The sequence below is a fragment of the Delphinapterus leucas genome, chromosome 5, assembly GCF_059928025.1.
Source record: "Delphinapterus leucas isolate spDelLeu-1000000601 "Yukka" chromosome 5, BTC_Dleu_Yukka2, whole genome shotgun sequence".
Taxonomy (NCBI): domain Eukaryota; kingdom Metazoa; phylum Chordata; class Mammalia; order Artiodactyla; family Monodontidae; genus Delphinapterus; species Delphinapterus leucas.
The window spans coordinates 33,423,328-33,447,586 of NC_143133.1; the positions used below are offsets into that span (position 1 = coordinate 33,423,328).

The window sequence follows — 24,259 nt, forward strand, 5'->3', positions numbered from 1 at the left end:
CTTAAATTCCATATATAATATGTGTTAGCATATGGTATTTGTCTGTCTCTTTCTGACTTACTTCACTCTGTATGACAGACTCTAGGTCCATCCACCTCACTACAAATGACTCAATTTCATTTCTTTTTATGGCTGAGTAATATTCCATTGTATATATGTGCCACATCTTCTTTATCCATTCATCCAATGATGGACACTTAGGTTGTTTCCATCTCCTGGCTATTGTAAATAGAGCTGCAATGAACATTTTGGTACATGACTCTTTTTGAATTATTGTTTTCTCAGGGTATGTGCCCAGTAGTGGGATTGCTGGGTCATATGGTAGTTCTATTTCTAGTTTTTTAAGGATCCTCCATACTGTTCTCCGTAGTGGCTGTACCAATTCACATTCCCACCAGCAGTGCAAGAGTGTTTGCTTTTCTCCACACCCTCTCCAGCATTTATTGTTTCTAGATTTTTTTTTTTTTACTTTAAAAGTAGGGGTTTTATTAAGCACAAGACTTGCACAGAGTTTGTTATGGATGTAGATGTGTCGGATATAAGGAAATATAATGCATCTCTCCTGCTCCTTTGGATATTAAAAATTTGCAGGCGAGATTATGTTGAGTAAATAGCTAATATAACCACTCTCTTTCACAAATTCATGAATAATGACATATGTGTTTGTGTGTGTGTGTGTATATATATATATATATATGTATATACATATACACTTATACACCTATAGATATACACACACATATGCATGACCATGACTGTAATCCTTAAACTTTTCTGGATCACAGAATTCTTTGAAAATTACATTAAACTCAATTAAGAAAAAATAACCTATTTTAATTTTGTATTGTAAATTATTTTCTTGAGATACACTATTTTATACTATACTTTATAATGATGTATGCTTTCATTCAATTCAACAAAATTGCATTGCATGTATTCTTTTTTTTTTTTAACATCTTTATTGGGGTATAATTGCTTTACAATGGTGTGTTAGTTTCTGCTTTATAACAAAGTGAATCAGTTATACATATACATATGTTCCCATATCTCTTCCCTCTTGCGTCTCCCTCCCTCCCACCCCCCCTTCCCACCCCTCCAGGTGGTCACAAAGCACCGAGCTGATCTCCCTGTGCTATGCGGCTGCTTCCCACTAGCTATCTACCTTACGTTTGGTAGTGTATATATGTCCATGGCTTTCTCTCGCTTTGTCAGACCTTATCGTTCCCCCTCCCCATATCCGCAAGTCCACTCTCTAGTAGGTCTGTGTCTTTATTCCTGTATTACCCCTAGGTTCTTCATGACATTGTTTTTTCTTAAATTCCATATATATGTGTTAGCATACGGTATTTGTCTTTCTCTTTCTGACTTACTTCACTCTGTATGACAGACTCTAGGTTTATCCACCTCATTACAAATAGCTCAATTTCATTTATTTTTATGGCTGAGTAATTTCCATTGTATATATGTGCCACATCTTCTTTATCCATTCATCTGATGATGGGCACTTAGGTTGTTTCCATCTCTGGGCTATTGTAAATAGAGCTGCAAGGAACATTTTGGTACATGACTCTTTTTGAATTATGGTTTTCTCAGGGTATATGCCCAGCAGTGGGATTGCTGGGACATATGGTAGTTCTATTTCTAGTTTTTCAAGGAACCTCCATACTGTTCTCCATAGTGGCTGTACCAATTCACATTCCCACCAGCAGTGCAAGAGGGTTCCCTTTTCTCCACACCCTCTCCAGCATTTATTGTTTCTAGATCTTTTGATGATGGCCATTCTGACTGGTGTGAGATGATATCTCATTGTAGTTTTGATTTGCATTTCTCTAATGATTAATGATGTTGAGCATTCTTTCATGTGTTTGTTGGCAGTCTGTATATCTTCTTTGGAGAAATGTCTACTTAGGTCTTCTGCCCATTTTTGGATTGGGTTGTTTGTTTTTTTGCTATTGAGCTGCATGAGCTGCTTATAAATTGTGGAGATTAATCCTTTGTCAGTTGCTTCATTTTCAAATATTTTCTCCCATTCTGAGGGTTGTCTTTTGGTCTTGTTTATGGTTTCCTTTGCTGTGCAAAAGCTTTGAAGTTTCATTAGGTCCCATTTGTTTATTTTTGTTTTAATTTCCATTTCTCTAGGAGGTGGGTCAAAAAGGATCTTGCTGTGATTTATGTCATAGAGTGTTCTGCCTATGTTTTCCTCTAAGAGTTTGATAGTTTCTGGCCTTACATTTAGGTCTTTAATCCATTTTGAGCTTATTTTTGTGTATGGTCTTAGGGAGTGATCTAATCTCATACTTTTACATGTAGCTGTCCAGTTTTCCCAGCACCACGTATTGAAGAGGCTGTCCTTTCTCCACTGTACATTCCTGCCTCCTTTATCAAAGATAAGGTGACCATATGTGCATGGGTTTATCTCTGGGCTTTCTATCCTGTTCCATTGATCTTTCTGTTTTTGTGCCAGTACCATACTGTCTTGATTACTGTAGCTTTGTAGTATAGTCTGAAGTCAGGGAGCCTGATACATCCAGCTCCGTTTTTCTTTCTCAAGATTGCTTTGGCTATTCGGGGTCTTTTGTTTTTCCATACAAATTGTGAAATTTTTTGTTCTAGTTCTGTGAAAAATGCCAGTGGTAGTTTGATAGGCATTGCATTGAATCTGTAGATTGCTTTGGGTAGTAGAGTCATTTGCACAATGTCGATTCTTCCGATCCAATAACATGGTATATCTCTCCATCTATTTGTATCATCTTTAATTTCTTTCATCAGTGTCTTACAATTTTCTGCATACAGGTCTTTTGTCTCCATAGGTAGGTTATTCCTAGATATTTTATTCTTTTTGTTGCAATGGTAAATGGGAGTGTTTTCTTGATTTCACTTTCAGATTTTTCATCATTAGTGTATAGGAATGCCAGAGATTTCTGTGCATTAATTTTGTATCCTGCTACTTTACCAAATTCATTGATTAGCTCTAGTAGTTTTCTGGTAGCATCTTTAGGATTCTCTATGTATAGTATCATATCATCTGCAAACAGTGACAGCTTTACTTCTTCTTTTCCGATTTGGATTCCTTTTATTTCCTTTTCTTCTCTGATTGCTGTGGCTAAAACTTCCAAAACTATGTTGAATAAGAGTGGTGAGAGTGGGCAACCTTGTCTTGCTCCTGATCTTAGTGGAAATGCTTTCAGTTTTTCACCATTGAGGACAATGTTGGCTGTGAATTTGTCATATATGGCCTTTATTATGTTGAGGAAAGTTCCCTCTATGCCTACTTTCTGGAGGTTTTTTTTCATAAATGGGTGTTGAATTTTGTCGAAAGCTTTCTCTGCATCTATTGAGATGATCATATGGTTTTTCTCCTTCAGTTTGTTAATATGCTTTATCACATTGATTGATTTGTGTATTTTGAAGAATCCTTGCATTCCTGGAATAAACCCCACTTGATCATGGTGTATGATCTTTTTAATATGCTGTTGGATTCTGTTTGCTAGTATTTTGTTGAGGATTTTTGCATCTATGTTCATCAGTGATATTGGCCTGTAGTTTTCTTTCTTTGTGACATCCTTGTCTGGTTTTGGTATTAGGGTGATGGTGGCCTCGTAGAATGAGTTTGGGAGTGTTCCTCCCTCTGCTATATTTTGGAAGAGTTTCAGAAGGATAGGTGTTAGCTCTTCTCTAAATGTTTGATAGAATTCTCCTGTGAAGCCATCTGGTCCTGGGCTTTTGTTTGTTGGAAGATTTTTAATCACAGTTTCAATTTCAGTGCTTGTGATTGGTCTGTTCATATTTCTGTTTCTTCCTGATTCAGCCTTGGCAGGTTGTGCATTTCTAAGTATTTGTGCATTTCTTCCAGGTTGTCTATTTTATTGGCATAGAGTTGCTTGTAGTAATCACTCATGACCTTTTGTATTTCTGCAGTGTCAGTTGTTACTTCTCCTTTCTCATTTCTAATTCTATTGATTTGAGTCTTCTCCCTTTTTTCATGATGAGTCTGGCTAGTGGTTTATCAAGTGTGTTTATCTTCTCAAAGAACCAGCTTTTAGTTTTATTGATCTTTGCTATCATTTCCTTCATTTCTTTTTCATTTATTTCTGATCTGATTTTTATGATTTCTTTCCTTCTGCTAACTTTGGGGATTTTTGTTCTTCTCTAAGTGCTTTAGGTGCAAGGTTAGGTTGTTTATTCGAGATGTTTCCTATTTCTTAAGGTAGGATTGTATTGCTATATACTTCCCTCTTACAACTGCTTTTGCTGCATCCCATAGGTTTGGGGTCGTCATGTCTCCATTGTCATTTGTTTCTAGGTATTTTTTATTTCCTCTTTGATTTCTTCAGTGATCACTTCGTTATTAACTAGTGCATTGTTTAGCCTCCATGTGTTTGTATTTTTTACAGATCTTTTCCTGTAATTGATATCTAGTCTCATAGCGTTGTGGTCAGAAAAGATACTTGATACAATTTCAATTTTCTTAAATTTGCCAAGGCTTGATTTGTGTCTCAAGATATGATCTGTCCTGGAGAATGTTCCATGAACACTTGAGAAAAATGTGTATTCTGTTGTTTTGGGATGGAATATCCTATAAATATCAAGTCCATCTTGTTTAATGTATCATTTAAAGCTTGTGTTTCCTTATTTATTTTCATTTTGGATGATCTGTCCATTGGTGAAAGTGGGGTGTTAAAGTCCCCTACTATGAATGTGTTACTGTCGATTTCCCCTTTTATGGCTGTTAGTATTTGCCTTACGTATTGAGGTGCTCCTATGTTGGGTGCATAAATATTTACAATTGTTATATCTTCTTGGATCGATCCCTTGATCATTATATAGTGTCCTTCTTTGTCTCTTCTAATAGTCTTTATTTTAAAGTCTATTTTGTTTGATATGAGAATTGCTACTCCAGGTTTCTTTTGATTTCCATTTGCATGGAATATCTTTTTCCATCCCCTCACTTTCAGTCTGTGTGTGTCTCTAGGTCTGAAGTGGGTCTCTTGTAGATAGCATATATATGGGTCTTGTTTTTGTATCCATTCAGCCAATCTGTGTCTTTTGGTGGGAGCATTTAGTCCATTTACATTTAAGGTAATTATCGATATGTATGTTCCTATTCCCATTTTCTTAATTGTTTTGGGTTCATTATTGTACGTCTTTTCCTTCTCTTGTGTTTCTTGCCTAGAGAAGTTCCTTTAGCATTTCTGTAAAGCTGGTTTGATGGTGCTGAACTCTCTCAGCTTTTGCTTGTTTGTAAAGGTTTTAATTTCTCCATCAAATCTGAATGAGATCCTTGCTGGGTAGAGTAATCTTGGTTGTAGGTTTTTCTCCTTCATCACTTTCAATATGTCCTGCCACTCCCTTCTGGCTTGCAGAGTTTCTGCTGGAATATCAGCTGCTAACCTTATGGGGATTCCCTTGTGTGTTATTTGTTGTTTTTCCCTTGCTGCTTTTAATATGCTTTCTTTGTATTGAATTTTTGACAGTTTGCTTAATATGTGTCTTGCCGTATTTCTCCTTGGATTTATCCTGTATGGGACTCTCTGTGCTTCCTGGACTTGATTAACTATTTCCTTTCCCATATTAGGGAAGTTTTCAACTATAATCTCTTCAAATATTTTCTCAGTCCCTTTCTTTTTCTCTTCTTCTGGAACCCCGATAATTCGAATGTTGGTGTGTTTAATGTTGTCCCAGAGGTCTCTGAGACTGCCCTCAGTTATTTTCATTCTATTTTCTTTATTCTGCTCTGCAGTAGTTATTTCCACTATTTTATCTTCCAGGTCACTTATCCGTTCTTCTGCCTCAGTTATTCTGCTATTGATCCCATCTAGAGTATTTTTAATTTCATTTATTGTGTTGTTCATCATTGTTTGTTTCATCTTTAGTTCTAGGTCCTTTTTAAATGTTTCTTGCATTTTGTCTATTCTATTTCCAAGATTTTGGATCATCTTTACTATCATTATTCTGAATTCTTTTTCAGGTAGACTGCCTTTTTCCTCCTCATTTCTTAGTTCTGGTGGTTTTCTTGCTCCTTCAACTGCTGTGTGTTTTTCTGTCTTCTCATTTTGCTTATCTTACTGTGTTTGGGGTCTCCTTTTTGCAGGCTGCAGGTTCGTAGTTCCTGTTGTTTTTGGTGTCTGTCCCCAGTGGCTAAGGTTAGTTCAGTGGGTTGTGTAGGCTTCCTGGTGGAGGGGACTACTGCCTATGTTCTGGTGGATGAGGCTGGATCTTGTCTTTCTGGTGGGCAGGTCCATGTCTGGTCGTGTGTTTTGGGGTGTCTGTGGATTTAGTATGATTTTAGGCAGCCTCTGTGGTAATGGGTGGGGTTGTGTTCCTGTCTTGCTAGTTGTTTGGCATAGGGTGTCCAGCACTGTAGCTTGCTAGTCGTTGAGTGAAGCTGGGTGCTGGTGTTGAGATGTAGGTCTCTGGGAGATTTTTGCCATTTGATACGTGGAACTGCAAGGTCTGTTGTGGACCAGTATCCTAAAGTTGGCTCTCCCACCTCAGAGGCACAGCACTGACTGCTGGCTGCAGCACCAAGAGCCTTTCATCCACACGGCTCAGAATAAAAGGGAGAAAAAGTAGAAAGAAAGAAAGAGGATAAAAGAAAATAAAATAAAGGTAAAATAATTAAAATCAGAAAATAATTATTAAGAAAAAAATTGTTTTAAAAAGTAAAAAAAAAAAAAAAAAGGACGGATAGAACCCTAGGACAAATGGTGAAAGCAAAGCTATACAGACAAAATCTCACACAGAAGCATACACATACACACTCACAAAAAGAGGAAAAGGGGAAAAAATAATAAATCTTGCTCTCGAAGTCCACCTCCTCAATTTGGGAGGATTGTTTGTCTATTCATGTATTCCACAGATGCAGGCTACATCAAGTTGATTGTGGAGACTTAAGCTGCTGCTCCTGAGGCTGCTGGGAGAGATTTCCCTTTCTCTTCTTTGTTCGCACAGCTCCTGGGGTTCAGCTTTGGATTTGGCCCCGCCTCTGTGTGTAGGTCGCTGGAGGGCGTTTGTTCTTTGCTCTGACTGGATGCGGTTAAAGGAGCCACTGATTCGGGGGCTCTGGCTCACTCAGGCCGGGGTGAGGGAGGGGTACGGAGTGCAGGGCGAGCCTGCGGTGGCAGAGCCCGGCGTGACATTGCACCAGCCTGAGGCACGCCGTGCGTTCTCCCGGGGAAGTTGTCCGTGGATCCCGGGACCCTGGCAGTGGCGGGCTGCACAGCCTCCTCAGAAGGGAGGTATGGAGAGTGACCTGTGCTCGCACACAGGCTTCTTGGTGGTGGCAGCAACAGCCTTAGAGTCTCATGCCCGTCTCTGGGGTCTGCGCTTTTAGCCGCGGCTTGCGCCTGTCTCTGGAGCTCCTTTAAGCAGTACTCTTAATCCCCCCTCCTCACGCCGCAGGAAACAAAGAGGGTAGAAAAAGTCTCTTGCCTCTTTGGCAGATCCAGAGTTTTCCCCGGACTCCCTCCCGGCTAGCCGTGGTGCCCTAACCCTCTGTAGGCTGTGTTCACGCCGCCAGTCCTCTCCCTGCGCTCCGACCGAAGCCCGAGCCTCAGCTCCCACCCCCTCCCGCCCCGACGGGGGAGCAGACAAGCCTCTCGGGCTGGTAAGTGCCGGTCGGCACCGATCCTCTGTGCGGGAATCTCTCCGCTTTGCCCTCTGCACCCCTGTTGCTGCACTCTCCTCTGCGGCTCCGAAGCTCTCCCCCTCTGCCACCCGCAGTCTCCGCCCGCGAAGGGGCTTCTAGTGTGTGGAAACCTTTCCTCCTTCACAGCTCCCTCCCACTGGTGCAGGTCCCGTCCCTATTCTTTTGTCTCTGTTTATCCTTTTTTCTTTTGCCCTACCCAGGTACGTGGAGAGTTTCTTGCCTTTTGGGAGGTCTGAGGTCTTCTGTCAGTGTTCAGTAGGTGTTCTGTAGGAGTTGTTCCACGTGTAGATGTATTTCTGATGTATAGTTTATGCTGACTGTTGGTCAGCTTTGGCTCTGCTCCCTTTGTCTTCTTTGCCTTTTTTCTTTTATTACTCATGCTTTTGCTGTCATAGCTAAGAATCTAGTGCCAAATCTGAAGGTCATGAAAATTTACCTGTATATTTTCTTCTCTAAGTTTCATAGTATTAGCTCTTACATTTAGGTCATTGATCAATTTTGAGTTAATTTTTGTATGTAGTGTTATATCCAGTTGTCCCAGCACCATTTGTTGAAGAGGCTATCCTTTCCCCAGTGAATGGTCTTGGAAACCTGGTCAAAAAACAACTGACCATAAGTATGGGTTTATTTATGAAATCTTAATTTTATTCTATTTGTCCATATGTCTGTTCTTATGCCACTACCACACTGCTTTGATTACTGTAGCTTTGCAGTACGTTTTGAAAATGGGAACTATGAATCCTCCAACTTTGTCCTTTTTATTCAAGATTATTTTGCCTATTTGGGGTTCCTTGAAATTCCATGTCAGTTTGAACATTGGTGTTCCAATTTTCTCAAAAAATGTCATTGGAATTTTGAAAGGGATTTTTCTAAATATGTAGATGACTTTTGGTAGTATTAATATCTTAATAATATTATGTTTTTTAATCCATAAATACAGAATTCTTTCAATTTATTTAGGTCTTCTTACACTGGTAGACAAAAAAATTAATCAAGAGTTGATCTAAGAAAGAGATGGAAAATTTTATTCAGGCCAACCTGAGGATTATAACCCAGGCGATGGTCTTTCAGAAAGTTCAGAGGACTGTTCTGCCTGTTTGAGGTCAAAGCACAATTATATTAGTGTTTGAGACAAAGGGTTATTTGTCAAATGAGGTATTACTGACAGTTTACATCCAGATAAACATGTACAGAACGAGTAGTGGATCATAGGTCATCGTGGCCCCTTACAAGATTAAGAAGGAAGGTTATTTCCTAAGGAGGTCTGGTTAATGCAAATGCACACTACATACTAAAGGGAAAGGAGAGGCCCAAATGGGCAGAGACAAATTTTATGATTAAACTTTTTTTGTCTTGACATAAAATATGAATTTTATTTCATCACATTATTTCAGCAATGTTTTTAGTTTTCTGTATACAAGTCTTTCATCTCTTTGGCTAAATGTATTCTTAGTTATTTTATTCTTTTGGATGTTATCATAAATGAAATTGTTTTAATTTCCTTTTCATATTGCTCATTGCTGGTGCAAAGAAAAACTGAGTTCTTAGTGTTAATTTTGTAGCTCACAACTTTGCTGAATTTGTTTACTAACTCTAGTAGCTTTTCTGTGGATTCATTGGAATTTTCTATATGTAGGATCATGTCATCTGCAAATAGAGATAGTTTTACTTTCCAATATATTTCTTCTTCTTGTCTAATTGCATTAACTAGAACATCCAGTAAAATGTTGAATGATGGATTTTCTTATTTTGAACCACTTTTGCCTTCCTTGCATAAATCCTTGCCTTTCTGGCATAAATCCTGTCATGGTATATAATCTTTTTAATGTGCTATTGGAGTCAGTTTGCTAGTATCTTGTTGAGGATATTTGCACCTGTATTCATAAAGGATATTGATCTGTACAGTTGACCCTTGAACAATGCAGGGATTAATGGCACATTAATACCACCCAGGGAAATTGAAAATCTGCGTATAACTTTATAGTTGGCCCTCTGTATCTGTGGTTCTGTATCCATGGATTCAACCAACCTCAGATAATGTAGTATTATAATATGTATTCATTGGAAAAATAATCCACATATAATCAGACCCCAACAGTTCAAACCCGAGTTGTTTAAGGGTCAACTGTATTTTCTTTTCTTGTTATATCTTTATCTAGCTTTGGTATCAGTAATGCTGGCCTCATAGAATGAATTAGGAGGTGTCCCTCATCCTCTATTTCTTTGTAGAGTTTGAGAAGAATTGTTGTTAATTCTTCTTTAAATTTTGGTAGAATTCACCAGTGAAGACATCTGGGTGGTCCTGGAGTTTTGTTTGTTGGGTGGTTTTGATTTACTGCTTCATTCTCTTTACTTGTCATAGTCCTGTTGAGATTTTGTCTTCTTGAGTTTTGTTTTTTTTTTTTTAATTTGTAGAAATTTGTCCTTTTCATCTGGAATATCTAATTTGTCAGCATATAATTGTTCATTGTTGGCATATAATTGTTCATAGCATTCTCTTATTTTTATTTCTGTAAGGTTAGTAGTTTCAGTTTCATTTCTGATTTTAATTATTTAGGGGTTTTTTGGTTGTTAGTCTAGCTAATGGTTTTAAAACTTTGTTGATCCTTTCAAAGAACCAAATTTTCCTTTTGTTGATTCTGTGTTTTTCTTTTCTCTATTTCATTACCTTCATTCATGTCTTTATTATTTTCTTCCTCCTGCTATTTTTGGGCTTAATTTGCATCTTTTTTCTAGTTCCTTAATATCAATTTAGGGTATTGATTTGAGATCTTCTTTTTCACTATTTATTGGTGTTTACTGCAGTCCCTGAGCACTGCCTTTGCTGCATCCCATGTTCATGAAATGAAAGACTTAATATTGTTAAGATGGCAGTAATCTCCAAACTCTTCTATTTGCTGGTCTCACAGAATGAGTTGGAAAGTGTGTCCTCCTCCATATAGTTAAAGAGTTGATGAAGACTTGGTACTAATTCTTAAATAGTCAGTTTACTTCATTGCGTCATTGAAGCTCTTTGGGAATTGGCTTTCTGTTGTGGAAAGTTTTTGATTATTAGCTCAATCTATTTACTTGCATTGGTCTCTTCAGGTTTCTATTCTTCTCGATGCAGTTTCAATAGTTTGTGTCTAAGACTCTGTCCATGTCATCTAGGTTATCTTATTTTGTTGACATGAAGTTGTTCATAGTGTTCCCTTAAAATCCTTTGTATTTCTGTAAGGTCAGTGATGATGTCCCCTCTTTTATTCCTGATTTTGTTCATTTAAGTCTTTTTTTCTCTTTTTTGGTCTAGCCTAATGTTCATAAATTTTGTTCATCTTTTCAAAGAACCAACTTTTAGTTTCATTGATTTTCTATATTGTTTTTGTTACTTCATTTTTCTTTTTGCTCTAATCTTTATTTCCTTCCTCTGCTTACTGAATTTAATTTTTTCTTTGTTTTATAAGGTTGAAGTTTAGATTGATTTGAGATATTTTAAATATAGGCATTTATAAATATAATTTATAGGCATTTATAATTTATATAGGCATCTATAAACAAAGCTTTAGCTTATCCCATAAGTTTGGGTATGTTTTCATTTGTATTAACCTCAAAATATTTCTTAATTTCCCTGTGATTTCTTCTTTCAGCCAGTGGTTAGAAGCACGTTATTTAATTTCCACATATTTGTAAATTTCTCGAATTTCCCTTTGTTACTGATTTCTAATTTCATCCACTGTGGTGGAAGAACTTATTTTATATAATTTCAATTCTTTTAAATTTGAGGTAGTGTCTTATGGCCTAATTTATGTCCATCAACATCTCTATGCACTTGAGAAAAATGTATATTCTTGTGTTCAGTGGCATGTTCTACAGATGTTAGGCCTGGTTGGCTTATAGAATTTTTCAACTCTTCTGTTGTTGATCTCAAGTCTAGTTGTTTATCCTTACTGAAGCTTTATTCTTCCCTCAAATTAGGTAATCTCAACTGACGTATCTTCAAGTTGACTGATCTTTCTCCTACCAGCTCAAATCTGCTGTTGAATACCTTGGTCAGTTTTTCATTTTAGTGATTGTACTATTATAACCGTAGTTTCTGTTCTTTTAAAATAATATTTGTCTACTTATTGATATTCTCTATTTGTCTAAGCCCAAACATTTTTTGAAGGAAAAAATTCACTGGAACTTAGTGAATATTTGTGAATGTAGATCTTGCAACCAGGGACCTTTATGCCTTCCAGCAATGAATGTTAACAGAGATGAAGGCCCCAGGCTCCTCAGTGTATTATCACTAAGGACCTGTAATCCAAATTTGGCCCCAACACCAGCAGCATGGGCATCACCCAGGAGCTGGTTAGAAATGCAGAATCTCAAGTCCCACTACAGATCCACTGAATCATAAGCTGCATTTTAACAAGATCTCCAGGTGATTCCCATAAACATGCACATTAGAGTTTGAAAGACAATGGGCCAAACGTCCTGGAACCCACCACACTTTCAGAGCCTTCAAAGTATGCCAGTTTTCAGAATAGCAATTTTGCATTTATCTATATAACTTTGATACATGTCCATCTTCCTCTCTAGATTGAAGCTCCACAAAGGGGAGTCTGCTTACTGTTGTAGCCCAGAGCCAGGCACACAGTAAGTGCTGTAAGATCTGTCAAGTAAATAGATGAACTGGACTCTGGGATCTCATATTTTATCTGCTTCCTCCCACCTCAGTTTCAGAAGAGGTTTAACTTCTTAACATATTTGGAAAACCTCAGGTTTCTCAGATCTCCCATGGATGATTAGGAAGGACCTCTGAGATAAGGAAACAACTCTGAGATAAGGAAGCTGCAATTTTTCTTTACCTTTTGCTTAAAGTATGTATTTATCCAAAACTTGAGTTTCCTTGCCACTAAGGGTTCTCTGAGTATTGGAAAGAAAGACGCCATTAAGCATATTCTCTATTTATTATAATTCTGTGGGAGGACTAATTTTTGATCTTGAATGATTTCATTAATTTTGTTTCCTTATAATTATTTTTCTCCATCAGGAAAGGTTATTGGAATATGAGTAAAATGTCATAAATTAACAAAATCAACACTAGTAAAAGACTTCATTTATAATTCATATGTATTTATATCTTTACTTATCCTGCCTTTATATAAAAGGATCTGAGGCAAATGTTTACAACTAAATGAGATTTGAGAAAACATAACTAAAGCAATACTATAGATGGCTTTTGTGAAAAATCAAATCACCTCGATAATTCTTCCAGTTTAAAAAAAAACAAGAGACAACTGGTATTATTGTTTTTATTTATAAAGAATTATTTTTATTTGGCTGTTTGGAAAACCACTAACATTTTTCACTTTAGAAAACATTAAATAATAAACAAGATGTTATACAGTACTTTGGATAACTTCTTCCATCAGTGTAGTGCAATGCATTATTGGCACCTAAAAGTGAAACTTTCTATTATTTTCCCCTTTCATCACCAGTTGTGCAGTTATATGACCAAAAAGGAAATGAATCATTAAAAAATGGATCTAAAGCCATATTTTCTGGCCCCTACTCAAAGGCTTACTGATTTATATCCCCCTCTGGCCTTGCGTCCACCAAGTTAAATGATGAAAGACCTATTGTTGTCTATTGTACCTACTGTTCCCAAAACAATACCATTTTGTGGGACTTGGGAGATTCCCATTGATAAGAGAAACTTCTACCATTAGGAGAAGGAAAGGTCCTGGCAGTGGCACTCTCTTTTTCAGTAGCCAAATTAAGCTGTCACACAGGCTGCAGAGAGAATGCACCAGATAAAAATCTCTCTAAACTGTGTCCTTTGTTATGGTCTCTTTAAAAACCTGAAATATCATCCATTAAGCAAGTGAAAGGGTTATACCTTTACCAAGAAAAGAAATATATACCACCACATTAGGACATTACTGAGATACTAAAATATCTGCCCATCATACTCTTTTGGAACAAACAGATTTTTAATTTTTTTGTTTTTGTTTTTTTAAATGCTGCTGGGTTTGCCATAAAGGGAGAGACATTTTCATGACCTCAGCATTTGGTAGCTTTTCCCCTTTTGATTCCTCGCTATTAGGCGGTCAAGAGGGAAGTACCTAAATTAGACCTTAGCCCTGGTCCAAGTTACTTAGTTCTGGAGACTTTCATTACATAGTAATAGGATGAAAACATCTTTGGGGAGATTCTGTAATGTTACTCTACCTTGAGGTAAGAATGTCTTTAACCATCTTAAATAGAAAAAAAGAGTTATCAAATTTTTAAAAAGCCTCAAAAAAAAATTCACACTTTTTCTTTTAGACAAAGGATTCTAACTTAATAAACGTCCCTGCCAGGAAATGCTCCCTCACACTCCAGTCTAAGCCTGTTTCCTCTTGTTCTATTCTCAGTGCATATGGAGAACAGCTGGTCACCATCCTCTCTGTACCAGCCCTTCATATACTTGAAAACCAGCAGTTGTTTGCCCCTCAGTCTTCTCTTCTCCACGCTGAATAATCCCAGTTCCTTTAACTTTTCATCATAGATCTTTTTTTCCAACCCTTTAATCATCTTTGTGATTCCTGGCAAAAACAGCAGAAAATAGTTTGATTACTTAATTGGAACTAAAGAAAAGCCTCAGGAATAAGTTGTCTTTTAAAAGTTATGTATTTTGTTTAAATCTAAAGGTAAACTTTGCAGGGAGGAAATATAGTTAGGGGTTCATAGATCTTAGAATTCCAATCTTGTCCTGTTGATTTAGTGTGTGTGTGTGAGAATCCCATTCCAGCACGTCCGATGCCTCAAAGCATGAGACTCGCTTCCCAACCCTTCCTGACACAACAGCACATAAGTTGTGATCTAGACCTGCCTAAATTTATACTCATTGAAAAGTCAGTATGAAAATCTATTTCAACGGAGCTTCCCCCATGTTTCCCCACACCCAGCTTCCACAAACAGAAGCTTTTCTCTGAAACAACCAGAACTTCCAAAAGCTTCTTACATATTACCAGAAAGAACCACATTGTTATGGTAAAGGCTGTTGGTTTTAAAGTGTAACCTGAAACAGTGAGGGTTTTACATGTTAACTACAGTTTCCTGTCTATTACTTTGTAGTGATCAAACTCAAGGCCGTTAAAAAATTCATCTCCCTACAACCACAGACACCTCTTCCAATTTTCTCTTGCTGCCAATATAAGGTCATGGAACTGGATGCCATTCCACCATGTATTTTTTTAACTCAAGAGATCATAAGCGGCCTTTCCCTTGCAACTAGAGTCTGTAAATATTAGGAACACATGACTACTTAATACCAATAACACATTTACACAAAACACAGTACTACTAACGAGGGATTGCGTGCCCACTCTACATAATTGTCTTTAAAAGAAAAATACAGATAACAAGAATAAATGCATCTTGATATGCTACATACCCTTCTTTTATAAAGTGAGTGGCAGTAAAAGTCAGAGTTCAGGTCAGACCAGAACTACCAAGTGGAGAGGAGAAACCAATTTCACAAGCACATTGTACAACGCATCTTAGGGGAAGTCAATACTACTCATGGTACAACACTGAACAGATAACAGAATGGTCATTTGCACAGATTTCTTTTGAAAACTTCTCCTCTAATTTGCTACAAGGAACACCTTGTAACCAGGATGAAGGATGGTATAGGTCACACACACTGAAGGCCTTCTTAAGAGACATAGGATGAAAGGTAACACCCAAAGATGGCTTTGGACACATCTACAGATGCCCCCCTGTATTTCAAGGAAGGTGTCACTGTTCACTGGGATTGCACAAAAGCAGGCCAGCAAGATGTGGGTCACCAACCAGACTTTCTCCTGACCCACTCTTCTCCTAGGCCTGATACGAGGGAGGAAAGGACAGGAGGTGAAGGTTGGAAAAAGAAGAGGGGCAACACGGGGGTTCATTGCTAGTTCTGGAGTTGCTCGCGTTCTTCAGAGCAGTGGCCTTTTTTCAAGCTCACATCATCCAATCCAATCTCCCCAGTGTGACCACGCCTTTTTTCACCTTTGAAGATGACCTAGGGAGAGAATGTACACACCGGTCAAGCCTCCTCTGCCCCTTTCCAATGCCTGCTCGTTTAGCAAAATAAAGACAAACTTTCCCCAAAACTATATAGTAAACTTACTTAACAGAAGGAAAGACTAGAACAGAGTTGCCAGTGTCAATGAGGCTTGCCTTCTGGTAGGAACTTAAGTTGTCAGTAAATCGTTAACCAGACCCCATTGCTCAGAATCAGTTACTCTTTAAAAAAGTCATTCTAAACAATGGACTACTTACATTTAGGAATGATTATGAAGTGGACACTTTTGTCAAAGATTACCAAGGTCAGAAGTAAAGAGTGTGATGGAATATAAAGGTGTAGAAATTATGAGCCAAAGATTTGAAAGATCATAATCGTGCAGCCTATCTTAGATGTTTTCTAGTTCCTCCTCTGGGTTAATTTAATATAGTTTTGTTGCCTAAAATGGAATAGAATCAAACACCCTAATACAATCACAGTGTTGTTTCACTTACGTAAAGACCAAAATCTTTCCTGTATTTTATCTAACAGAAACCTATGTTAGGATGTGAAACAACTTATTTTTATATTTCCAAACAATGTAAATATTAAGAAAAATTTTAAGAAAGAGAAACAGAGTAAAACAAAATCCAAGACTCTGATACAAGCTATCTTCATGGAGTCTATTCTTTCTTTTAAAAAGTTTCTAGACACTATACCTATAGGTATAGAGGCAGAATTTCCTAATAACTGTTTTATTAGGATCAACATAAAGAAGACACTTTTTCCAAATACATTCACTATTTCAGTGGGGTGTTATAGATCATTTTATTGCTACCTATGACTTGATTACTTAGGATAAATTTTATATATTCAATCAAAGCTTTTCCCACCACCTGTCCTTCATAGGATAATACTTTCCAAGCGTATTGTTCTAGTTTCCATCCAAGGCTGCTTAACTATGATCTCTGAGGCAAAGGGAAAACAAAGACTTTAAAGAAACATTCCCCCACCCCCCCCAAAAAAAACAGTTTAGGGTAACTCATGTTGGTCAAAGTTTGAAGTACAAGGAGTTTAAGGAAAAGGAAAAGCAGGTACCCCGCCGCCACCCTTTGAAGTTTCTGTTAACTTTTTTTTTTTTCACTTTTTCAACTCCTACAATTTTTTTTCATTAAAAATAGGGGCTATTCACCAGGGTGGGGAGAGTGACAGTGGTCAGAGGTTGCCATGAAGAATGTGTACGAAGGGGCAGAGGGGGTATAGAAAGAGGCAACGCATGGGGTCACCACGCCCAGCCAAGGCACAAGCCTTCCGCCTAAATTCAGGAAGAGACGGAGGCGTCCACCGCAGATCCCAGAGCTCTCCTCTGAAAGGAAACCCTCTCCGGTTCTACCTCCCCGGCGGGTCTACTTACGCTCTTGACGTCAGCCCCTCGCAGGGTGATGCGCGTTTGCCTCCAGCTGTGGCCACCATTTCTTCCCCACAGGGCTGCTCCGTGGGCACCGTGTTTTCTCACAAACACCTGGAGCGTGCCGGAGTGCAGCCCCGTCACCTTGTGCCTGAACGACAGGCACAAGTCCCCTGAGTGCAGGAGGTGGCCGAGTGGGAGCAGCAGGCGAGCGGCCTTTCCTGCCGGGCCTTTGGCTGCCGAGACTGTCAGATACTGTCCACCTGCAGGGGAAAAGCGGGGCCGTGTATGCGCGCGCCCAGGTCCCTGCTGGTGCGACGGCGGGGACGGGCATTTCGCTCCTCTTGTTTTAGTGAACTTCAGACGGTGCCGGTCATCAGTAAAGAATTCCAGGTTTTCGAAGGAGAAAAACAGGATTTAGGTCCATGGCTGTCTTAAATTCTATGGTTTTGTATTTACAGAAAACACTTCGCTCCTGAGGAGTCCAGATTATGCCAGGGACAGACAATAATTAGTCATCCTAACGCTATAAATATTTCCAGTTAAATATGATCAGACATACACTCCTCTTGATCTTCTTGCACCTAGAATTATACTGTCATGCTGGCTGGCTGGTATGGTGGTGAAGTTACCAGGGAGAATTTTCTAGGTGGATTTTCTGTCTCCTGGCAGTAAAGCAGATGGTGATTTAAAGGGGCAGTAGATCTGTTTATTCTCTCCTCTCCCCTCTTTTAAAAGAAAGATAATCTCTAAAGCACGGGTCCCCAAACCCCGGGCCACAGACCAGTACCGGTCCGTGGCCTGTTAGGAAGCGGGCCGCACAGGAGGAGGCGAGCGGTGGGCGAAAGAGCGAAGCTTCATCTGTGTTTACAGCCACTCCCCATCGCTTGCATTACCGCCTGAGCTCTGCCTCCTGGTGAGTTGTATAATTATTTCATTATATATTACAAAGTAATAATAATAGAAATAAAGGACACAATAAATGTAATGCGCTTGAATCATCCCCAAACCATCCCTCCTTCCCCAGTCCGTGGAAAAACTGTCTTCCAAGAAACCGGTTCCTGGTGCCAAAAAGGTTGGGGACCAATGCTCTAAAGGGAGAAGGATCCTTTAAAAATGAGTTTGCTGTGCTTCTCATACCTGACCTCAAGAAGATGCAGAAGTGTTCTGGAAACCTGCCACATCTTCCTGGAGCATCAATAGTATTTGGAGGTAAGCAGTTAAAAAGATTTTTTATATAAATACAAATCCATAACAATATAATTGATATAGAAATTTTCCATTACACATACATGAACACAAAATGTTAGTAAAATCTTTCCCTTTGGAAAGGTCGCTTTGATGATGTCCTTGGATCCCTAGGGCTCCAGAGTTTGCTTCCCTCTATTGTTAGAGGAACTGCAGTTAAGGGGGAAAAAAAGTTTGAGCAGCAGTGACGTGGGGGACGGTGCTTCTCAAGAGATGGAAAGTTTCAAGTAGTAGTTTGAAACTCAGTCCGAGTACAAGTGACATTCCCCTCAGGCTGTTTTATTGCAGCCACCTGAAAAACACACTGTTGTCTCAACACTGACTTATCCATAGGAAAAATGTGGTTGGAATGCTGAACACCTGTAACTGTTTTGGTAGAAACCCCACTTATCTTTCATTGAAAAGCATTCCTTATGCTTAATCTGTACAAGACATGACAAGGTTTGGGATGTCCTATTCTTCAAGTGACTTCTCCTCTATCAAGTCTCCTCTGAGCCTTTAAAGGCCCAAATAAGTGAGTTGTGTGTACCTGCGAGGGCCAGGTTCTGTACGAGGGCTCTCCGGGGAGCATCTCATTTAACCTTGCTAACAAGCCCGTGGAGTGAACACTTATTAGCTTCTGCACCTGCAAAACAAGCCTAAGGCTTTGAGAGGTGAAGTCACCCAAGGTGTCACCCAGCCAGTAGGCAGCAGAGTAACAGTTTGAGTTCAGAACTGCCTGAACCCCTATTCAGCACAGGAATCACTGGTTTACACGTTTCTCTCCCGCAGTCAAAGAGGGTCTCTTACAGTCAAAGAGACTGTGAACTCTTTGATGTCAGAGCCAACCTCTCTCCAAACCCCATTACACTCCTAGCGTATGGTAGGAGTTTAATGCCATTTGTTGAATAAATGACATTCCAAGAATACAGCAAAAAACAACAGAGAAATAGATCCTGAGTCAGGTACTTGACTCACCAAAAACAAACACAGTTTTTTGTACTCCTTCCACCCCCGTCTTCCCCAAATTAATCCAAACAATATTTTGAGCCAAAATATTTAGATGGATTTAGAACGTCTCCCCGTTAGTCAGCTTTTTGAATCATCACAGGTATTTTGGTTAAGACTAAGATATAAGGTTATTACAGTTAACCTGCAAGTTTTAAGAAAACAAGGATTATCTTAAATCCCTGTGGAATGTATACTAATATCACTATGCCAGACGCTGCCTGCAGCAAGACAACCTAACAAAAACCAAGACATCCTAATAAAAGAGTCAAATAATCACTTTATATAGATTTTTAAAACTCTATAAATGAGGTTACAATTGCTCTTCCCCTAGAGGGCTACTCTGTGGCCACTAGGATTGTTTTTCTTTTTACCATGAAGAATTCTTTCCCTTTTTAACAAATGGAAGTATTACAAAGTTGGAACAGTAGCTAAGGGAAAAATTGATCTAGCACTCCAAATTACCTATTAAATAAAAATTTCACTTCTGATTCCAAAATACTGGTTTAAATAAAAAAATTACATTACATATTTTCATGGATTCAGTTTAAAGCATCACAATATCTAAAGCTGTTTTTTGGTAAATAATAGATCCTGTAACAGTTGCCAGATATATAGGTGATAAAATTTTAATTTCAAACATATATGAAATGATATCTGGACAGGGTTACTAACTGCAGCATTGTCTGAACTACCAAAAGGCTGGAAACAACTGAAACGTCCCTCAATGGATGTCTGATTAAATACGTTTAAGAAGTGATGGAGTAACCGCCATTCATTTAAGAATGAAGGTGTTATGTATGCACTGATACAGAACCATCTTTGACAACAATGGCTAATACTATTTTAATGGTGACTCTAGGACAGGGACTGCTTTAAATGCTTTACATACGTTTACTGGACACTACTGATGACCCCATTTAAATAACCTGCTCAAGATCAAAGCTCGTAAGTGGTGATGGTGGGTTTCAGCCCAGGCATTCTGGCTTCAAAGTCCACTCATGTTGTTGTTTTTTTTTCCTTTGGAGTAAAATTGCTTTACGATGTTGTGTTAGTTTCTGCTGTACAGTGTAGTGATTCAGCTCTATGTATACCTATATCCCCTCCCTCTTGGACCTCCCTCCCACAGCCCCATCCCACCCATTAGGTCGTCACAGAGCACCGAGCTGAGCTCCCTGTGTTATATAGCAGGTCCACACTCAGGTTAACTCTTAAGATAATATTGTTAAGTGGAAGAAGCAAGGTACAGAAGAGAGGGCTGTTGTGAGGAAAAATAGCTCTCTGGAAAGGTAACCAAGAAACTGGTTGCATCTGGGGAGGATGACTGGGGCCCACGGTTGGGAGGGAGCTTTTATTTTCACTGTTGATTTATTTTTCCATTGTCATGTATTTCAAAATAATGTTTCTTAATGCTGCAATAGACATAGTTGTACGTACACGCTGGCATATTTTATATTTAAACGAATTCCTTGTAGCTACCAGTAGCCGACAGAGTGCTGAGTCGGTTGAGATTAGGGTTCCAGGAAAAGGGCCTCAAGTTTAGCCTTGACACTACAGGAGAAGGGCGTGTGTTCAGGGCCACAGCTATAAGTCTGTAGCACATTATCACATCTGTCAGGAGCACAATTTTCCATTCCCTAGAGGATGGATTAATTTCACTATCTCGCAAGTAAGTTTAAGACTGAATGTGATAACAAAACCTAATGAGCACCAGGAAGGTGACTAGCAAATGCACTTATTTTGCAGCTGTTTCTCAAAGTTATAAGTTTGTTTAAGGGAAGGTTTTTTAGAGATATTAGCATATAAGAATATTTGCAAATCTGGATCTTGGATAAGAAATGCACAACATAAAAATCATATGTGGAAATCCAAACATATGTTCCTTTACTAATGGTATAATCTACATAGAAACATGCAAACTGTTAGTTTGGTAGTTAAAATGATACACAAAAATAATTGATTAAATTGCTTATAGTCTTCTCTGGCCTTAGCATGAGATACATACATAACCCCACCTGAACTGCCTAGAAGAAAAATAATAGGCACGGAAAGTAAGCTTCATTAGCATTCTCCATCTGGATATGTCAGAATCTGTATATGGTTAGAACTCCCCGACATATTCTAAAAAGCCCGCCTACGATTCCGCCCTGACATAAGCTATGTCCTCCTACCTCTTCTAACTAAATCTCTGCCATCTTTGGTCTTCCCATCCATTCTCCAGGCTAGAACGCTGCTCACTGATACCTGGGACATTCCATTCTGAGTCAGAGGCTCCCAGAGCCGGTATAAGAGGCTTTCTAATCCACCCTTTGTCTAATTCTCAAAACAACATCTTGTCATATGTCACCCAGTCAAACATCTCCACCAACAGAGAGCTCCCTGCTTCCGTGGCTGCCTGATTTCTCTTTAGACAGCTCTGACTATGGTAAAGTTCTGAGAGTGAGCAAAAATCGATCCCCCTGCAGTTTTCACCTACTGATCCGACTTCTTATCCCCTTGTGATCACAGAACAACTGAGACAGATGTTGTCGGTCTTGTATTTGAAAAGCTGCCCCGCTCCATTATTTCTTCTCCAGGCTAAACATTCTGGGTTTCTCACCTGTTTTTCTACAGGCTCTGAGACTGAGATAGATGTTGTCGGTCTTGTATTTGAAAAGCTGCCCCGCTCCATTATTTCTTCTCCAGGCTAAACATTCTGGGTTTCTCACCTGTTTTTCTACAGGCTCTGAGACACCTCTCCATCCAGGTCATTCTCTTTTGAGTGACCTACAATTACCTCTATACTTCTCAGACTGGTAAGAACCTACCAAAGTGTATTTTCTGTGCTGGAAAAAATACGTATTTCTATGGAGCTGACCCAGCTTTTGGGCAGCAATGATACAGGGTTCACTCATATTGATTTATTACCCACAAAAAGTCTAAAAGTCTTTCACGCTTTCTGCTAAGTCACATCTTCCCCCTCCTACAGCTGTGTAGGTGGTTTCTCGACCATGAGCTACACCGTGTATTCATCCCCAGTAGATTTCACCCTCTTAAGTGGGACCCATTGATCTAATCTTTGCATGCTGTTTGTGTCAGCGCACACAGTCGCTTTCTCCTCTGGCTTTACGTTAGCCACAGATTGGTTAGTATACCTTCAATATCCAGTTCATCCAAGTTGTTGGTAAAAACCTGGAGCAACCCCAGAAGAGCATCCTTGAAGGGCCGGAGCCAATCACCAGGAGCTATCCAATCACAAGCAGCCACCACTTCCTTTCAACTTGTTCTGTATTATCACAGCCAAAGAACCATTTCAAACCTTTTTTTTTGTCTACCACTCTGTCAATTCTCTTCTCATTTTTCTATTGGAGGGCAAGTGGATTTGGGGTCACAACAAATTTAACATTTACATATGTGACGAATAATAGAAACTGTTGAAAAGTACTAAATTGGTTCTAAAAGATAGTATTTAAGTTCTAAAGCTCAAACATTTTACATAGACTGTCTACAGAGAAGTGCAATGAATTCTTCTGACTTTAGCATGAATTATTCTCCCCAGTGTATACCTTACTTGAAAGAGTTATTCATTACGACCATGAACATTATTCACCATTCTATCACACATGGTTGCTAAAGATCCTTCCTTCTGTAGCACACTACTCCAGGTCAGAGGTCACTCAAATCTACAGGCCTGAGATCTGCTAATCGGATCATGCACACAACCAGGACACAGAGGCCAGACTGGGTAGTGAAAACCCCAGAATTACGCTTCTGATGTTGTGGGCACTGAACTGCTGAGATGGCTGCACAGGCAGTACAGAGAGGCCTGGATGGGAAGTCCATTCTTTAGCTCTGTGGCCTTAGGAAACTGATGTAACCTCTGGCCCTCTGTGAAACAAAAACAATATTACCTGCTTCCCAGGGTAGATAAGAGGATTAGATAAAACTGAGATGATGAATGAGTCAGGACTGTAGCTGGTATTAAATAAATGTTGGTTTCTCTCTTATTCACAGTTATCTATGATATTAATAATAATGTGGTCTGGCTCAGAGTTAACCTTAAATAAGTGAGAGGGAGAACATGAAAGTGAGAATGAGAGGGAGTGTACTGGTGTGTGTGCGTGTGTTGGGGGGGGCGTTAAAAATTATTTTATAGTTAAAAGTAATCTTAAAACTCCTTTGAGTTTGTTGGATACTCATTTTTTAAAAGCTTGCCTCAAATTTTCATTTTTTAATTATCTCTAACATTTCAACCTTAGGGGATCTAATGAATATATTTTTGCACAAATTCTTTAATAACTTGCTACTCAACATGTGCATTAAGGATGAGCCCTAAAATTATCCCCAAGGAGCGTGTGAGAAATGCATCAAAATCTACATTTTAACAAGGCCTCCAGCTGACCTGTGTGCACACTGACCGTTGAGAAGAGCTGGTTTTAACAGAGCATATCCTCAAGTTAACTTTTACATGTTTTGTGCTCTATCTGTACACTTGGGATGGTATTTAGGAACTAGGCTTTTAAAAACAAGTAACATACTTTTTCTTCATGTCTCGTATCTTTCATTTCTAAGTCTAGAATCAGGAGTATAAAAAGGAAAAAAAGAAACCAAACTCCTCACCCTTCCATTAAGTTGGACTCACCCATATAAGATTTAACTACTACAGGGAGGGTAAAAAGCCAACAGTAATATGTAGCTTTGCTTCCTGAAATAAGATGACAAAACATATTGTAAGTTCTGAAACTTTATAGATTCATAGGAAGTGTGCAATTTAAAAGTCTTAGTTTTCCAAGGGACTATATTTAAATCTCCCTTTCTTATAACATTCTCTTGTGGAATAAGTGGTGGTAATTTATAACTAATTTCTCCAGCATCCAAATTAGACTGAAAATTAGACTGTGAGAGATATTCACAACTTTGCAGGAATTTCCACTGTCTCCTTCTGCTACATCTTAAAAAAGAAAGACATAATCAAGGAAACAACCACAGG

The 24,259-nt window shown here is 38.8% G+C and overlaps 1 protein-coding gene across 7 annotated transcripts in view; it reads right to left on the minus strand.

Annotated features, from left to right (window-relative positions):
* Nucleotides 1–12,880: 12,880 nt before the first annotated feature.
* NPNT (nephronectin) overlaps nt 12,881–24,259 on the minus strand; it is a 77,560-nt gene continuing 66,181 nt past the window's right edge. For 6 of the 7 annotated variants that reach the window (XM_022567077.2, XM_022567078.2, XM_089911607.1 and 3 more), the window contains 2 exons: nt 17,062–17,318; nt 14,204–15,665 (listed from right to left, as the gene is read on the minus strand). In XM_022567077.2, coding sequence (XP_022422785.1) covers nt 15,555–15,665; nt 17,062–17,318 — 368 coding nt within the window. In that variant the 3' untranslated portion in view covers nt 14,204–15,554. The other variant, XM_089911605.1, reaches the window with a different exon arrangement.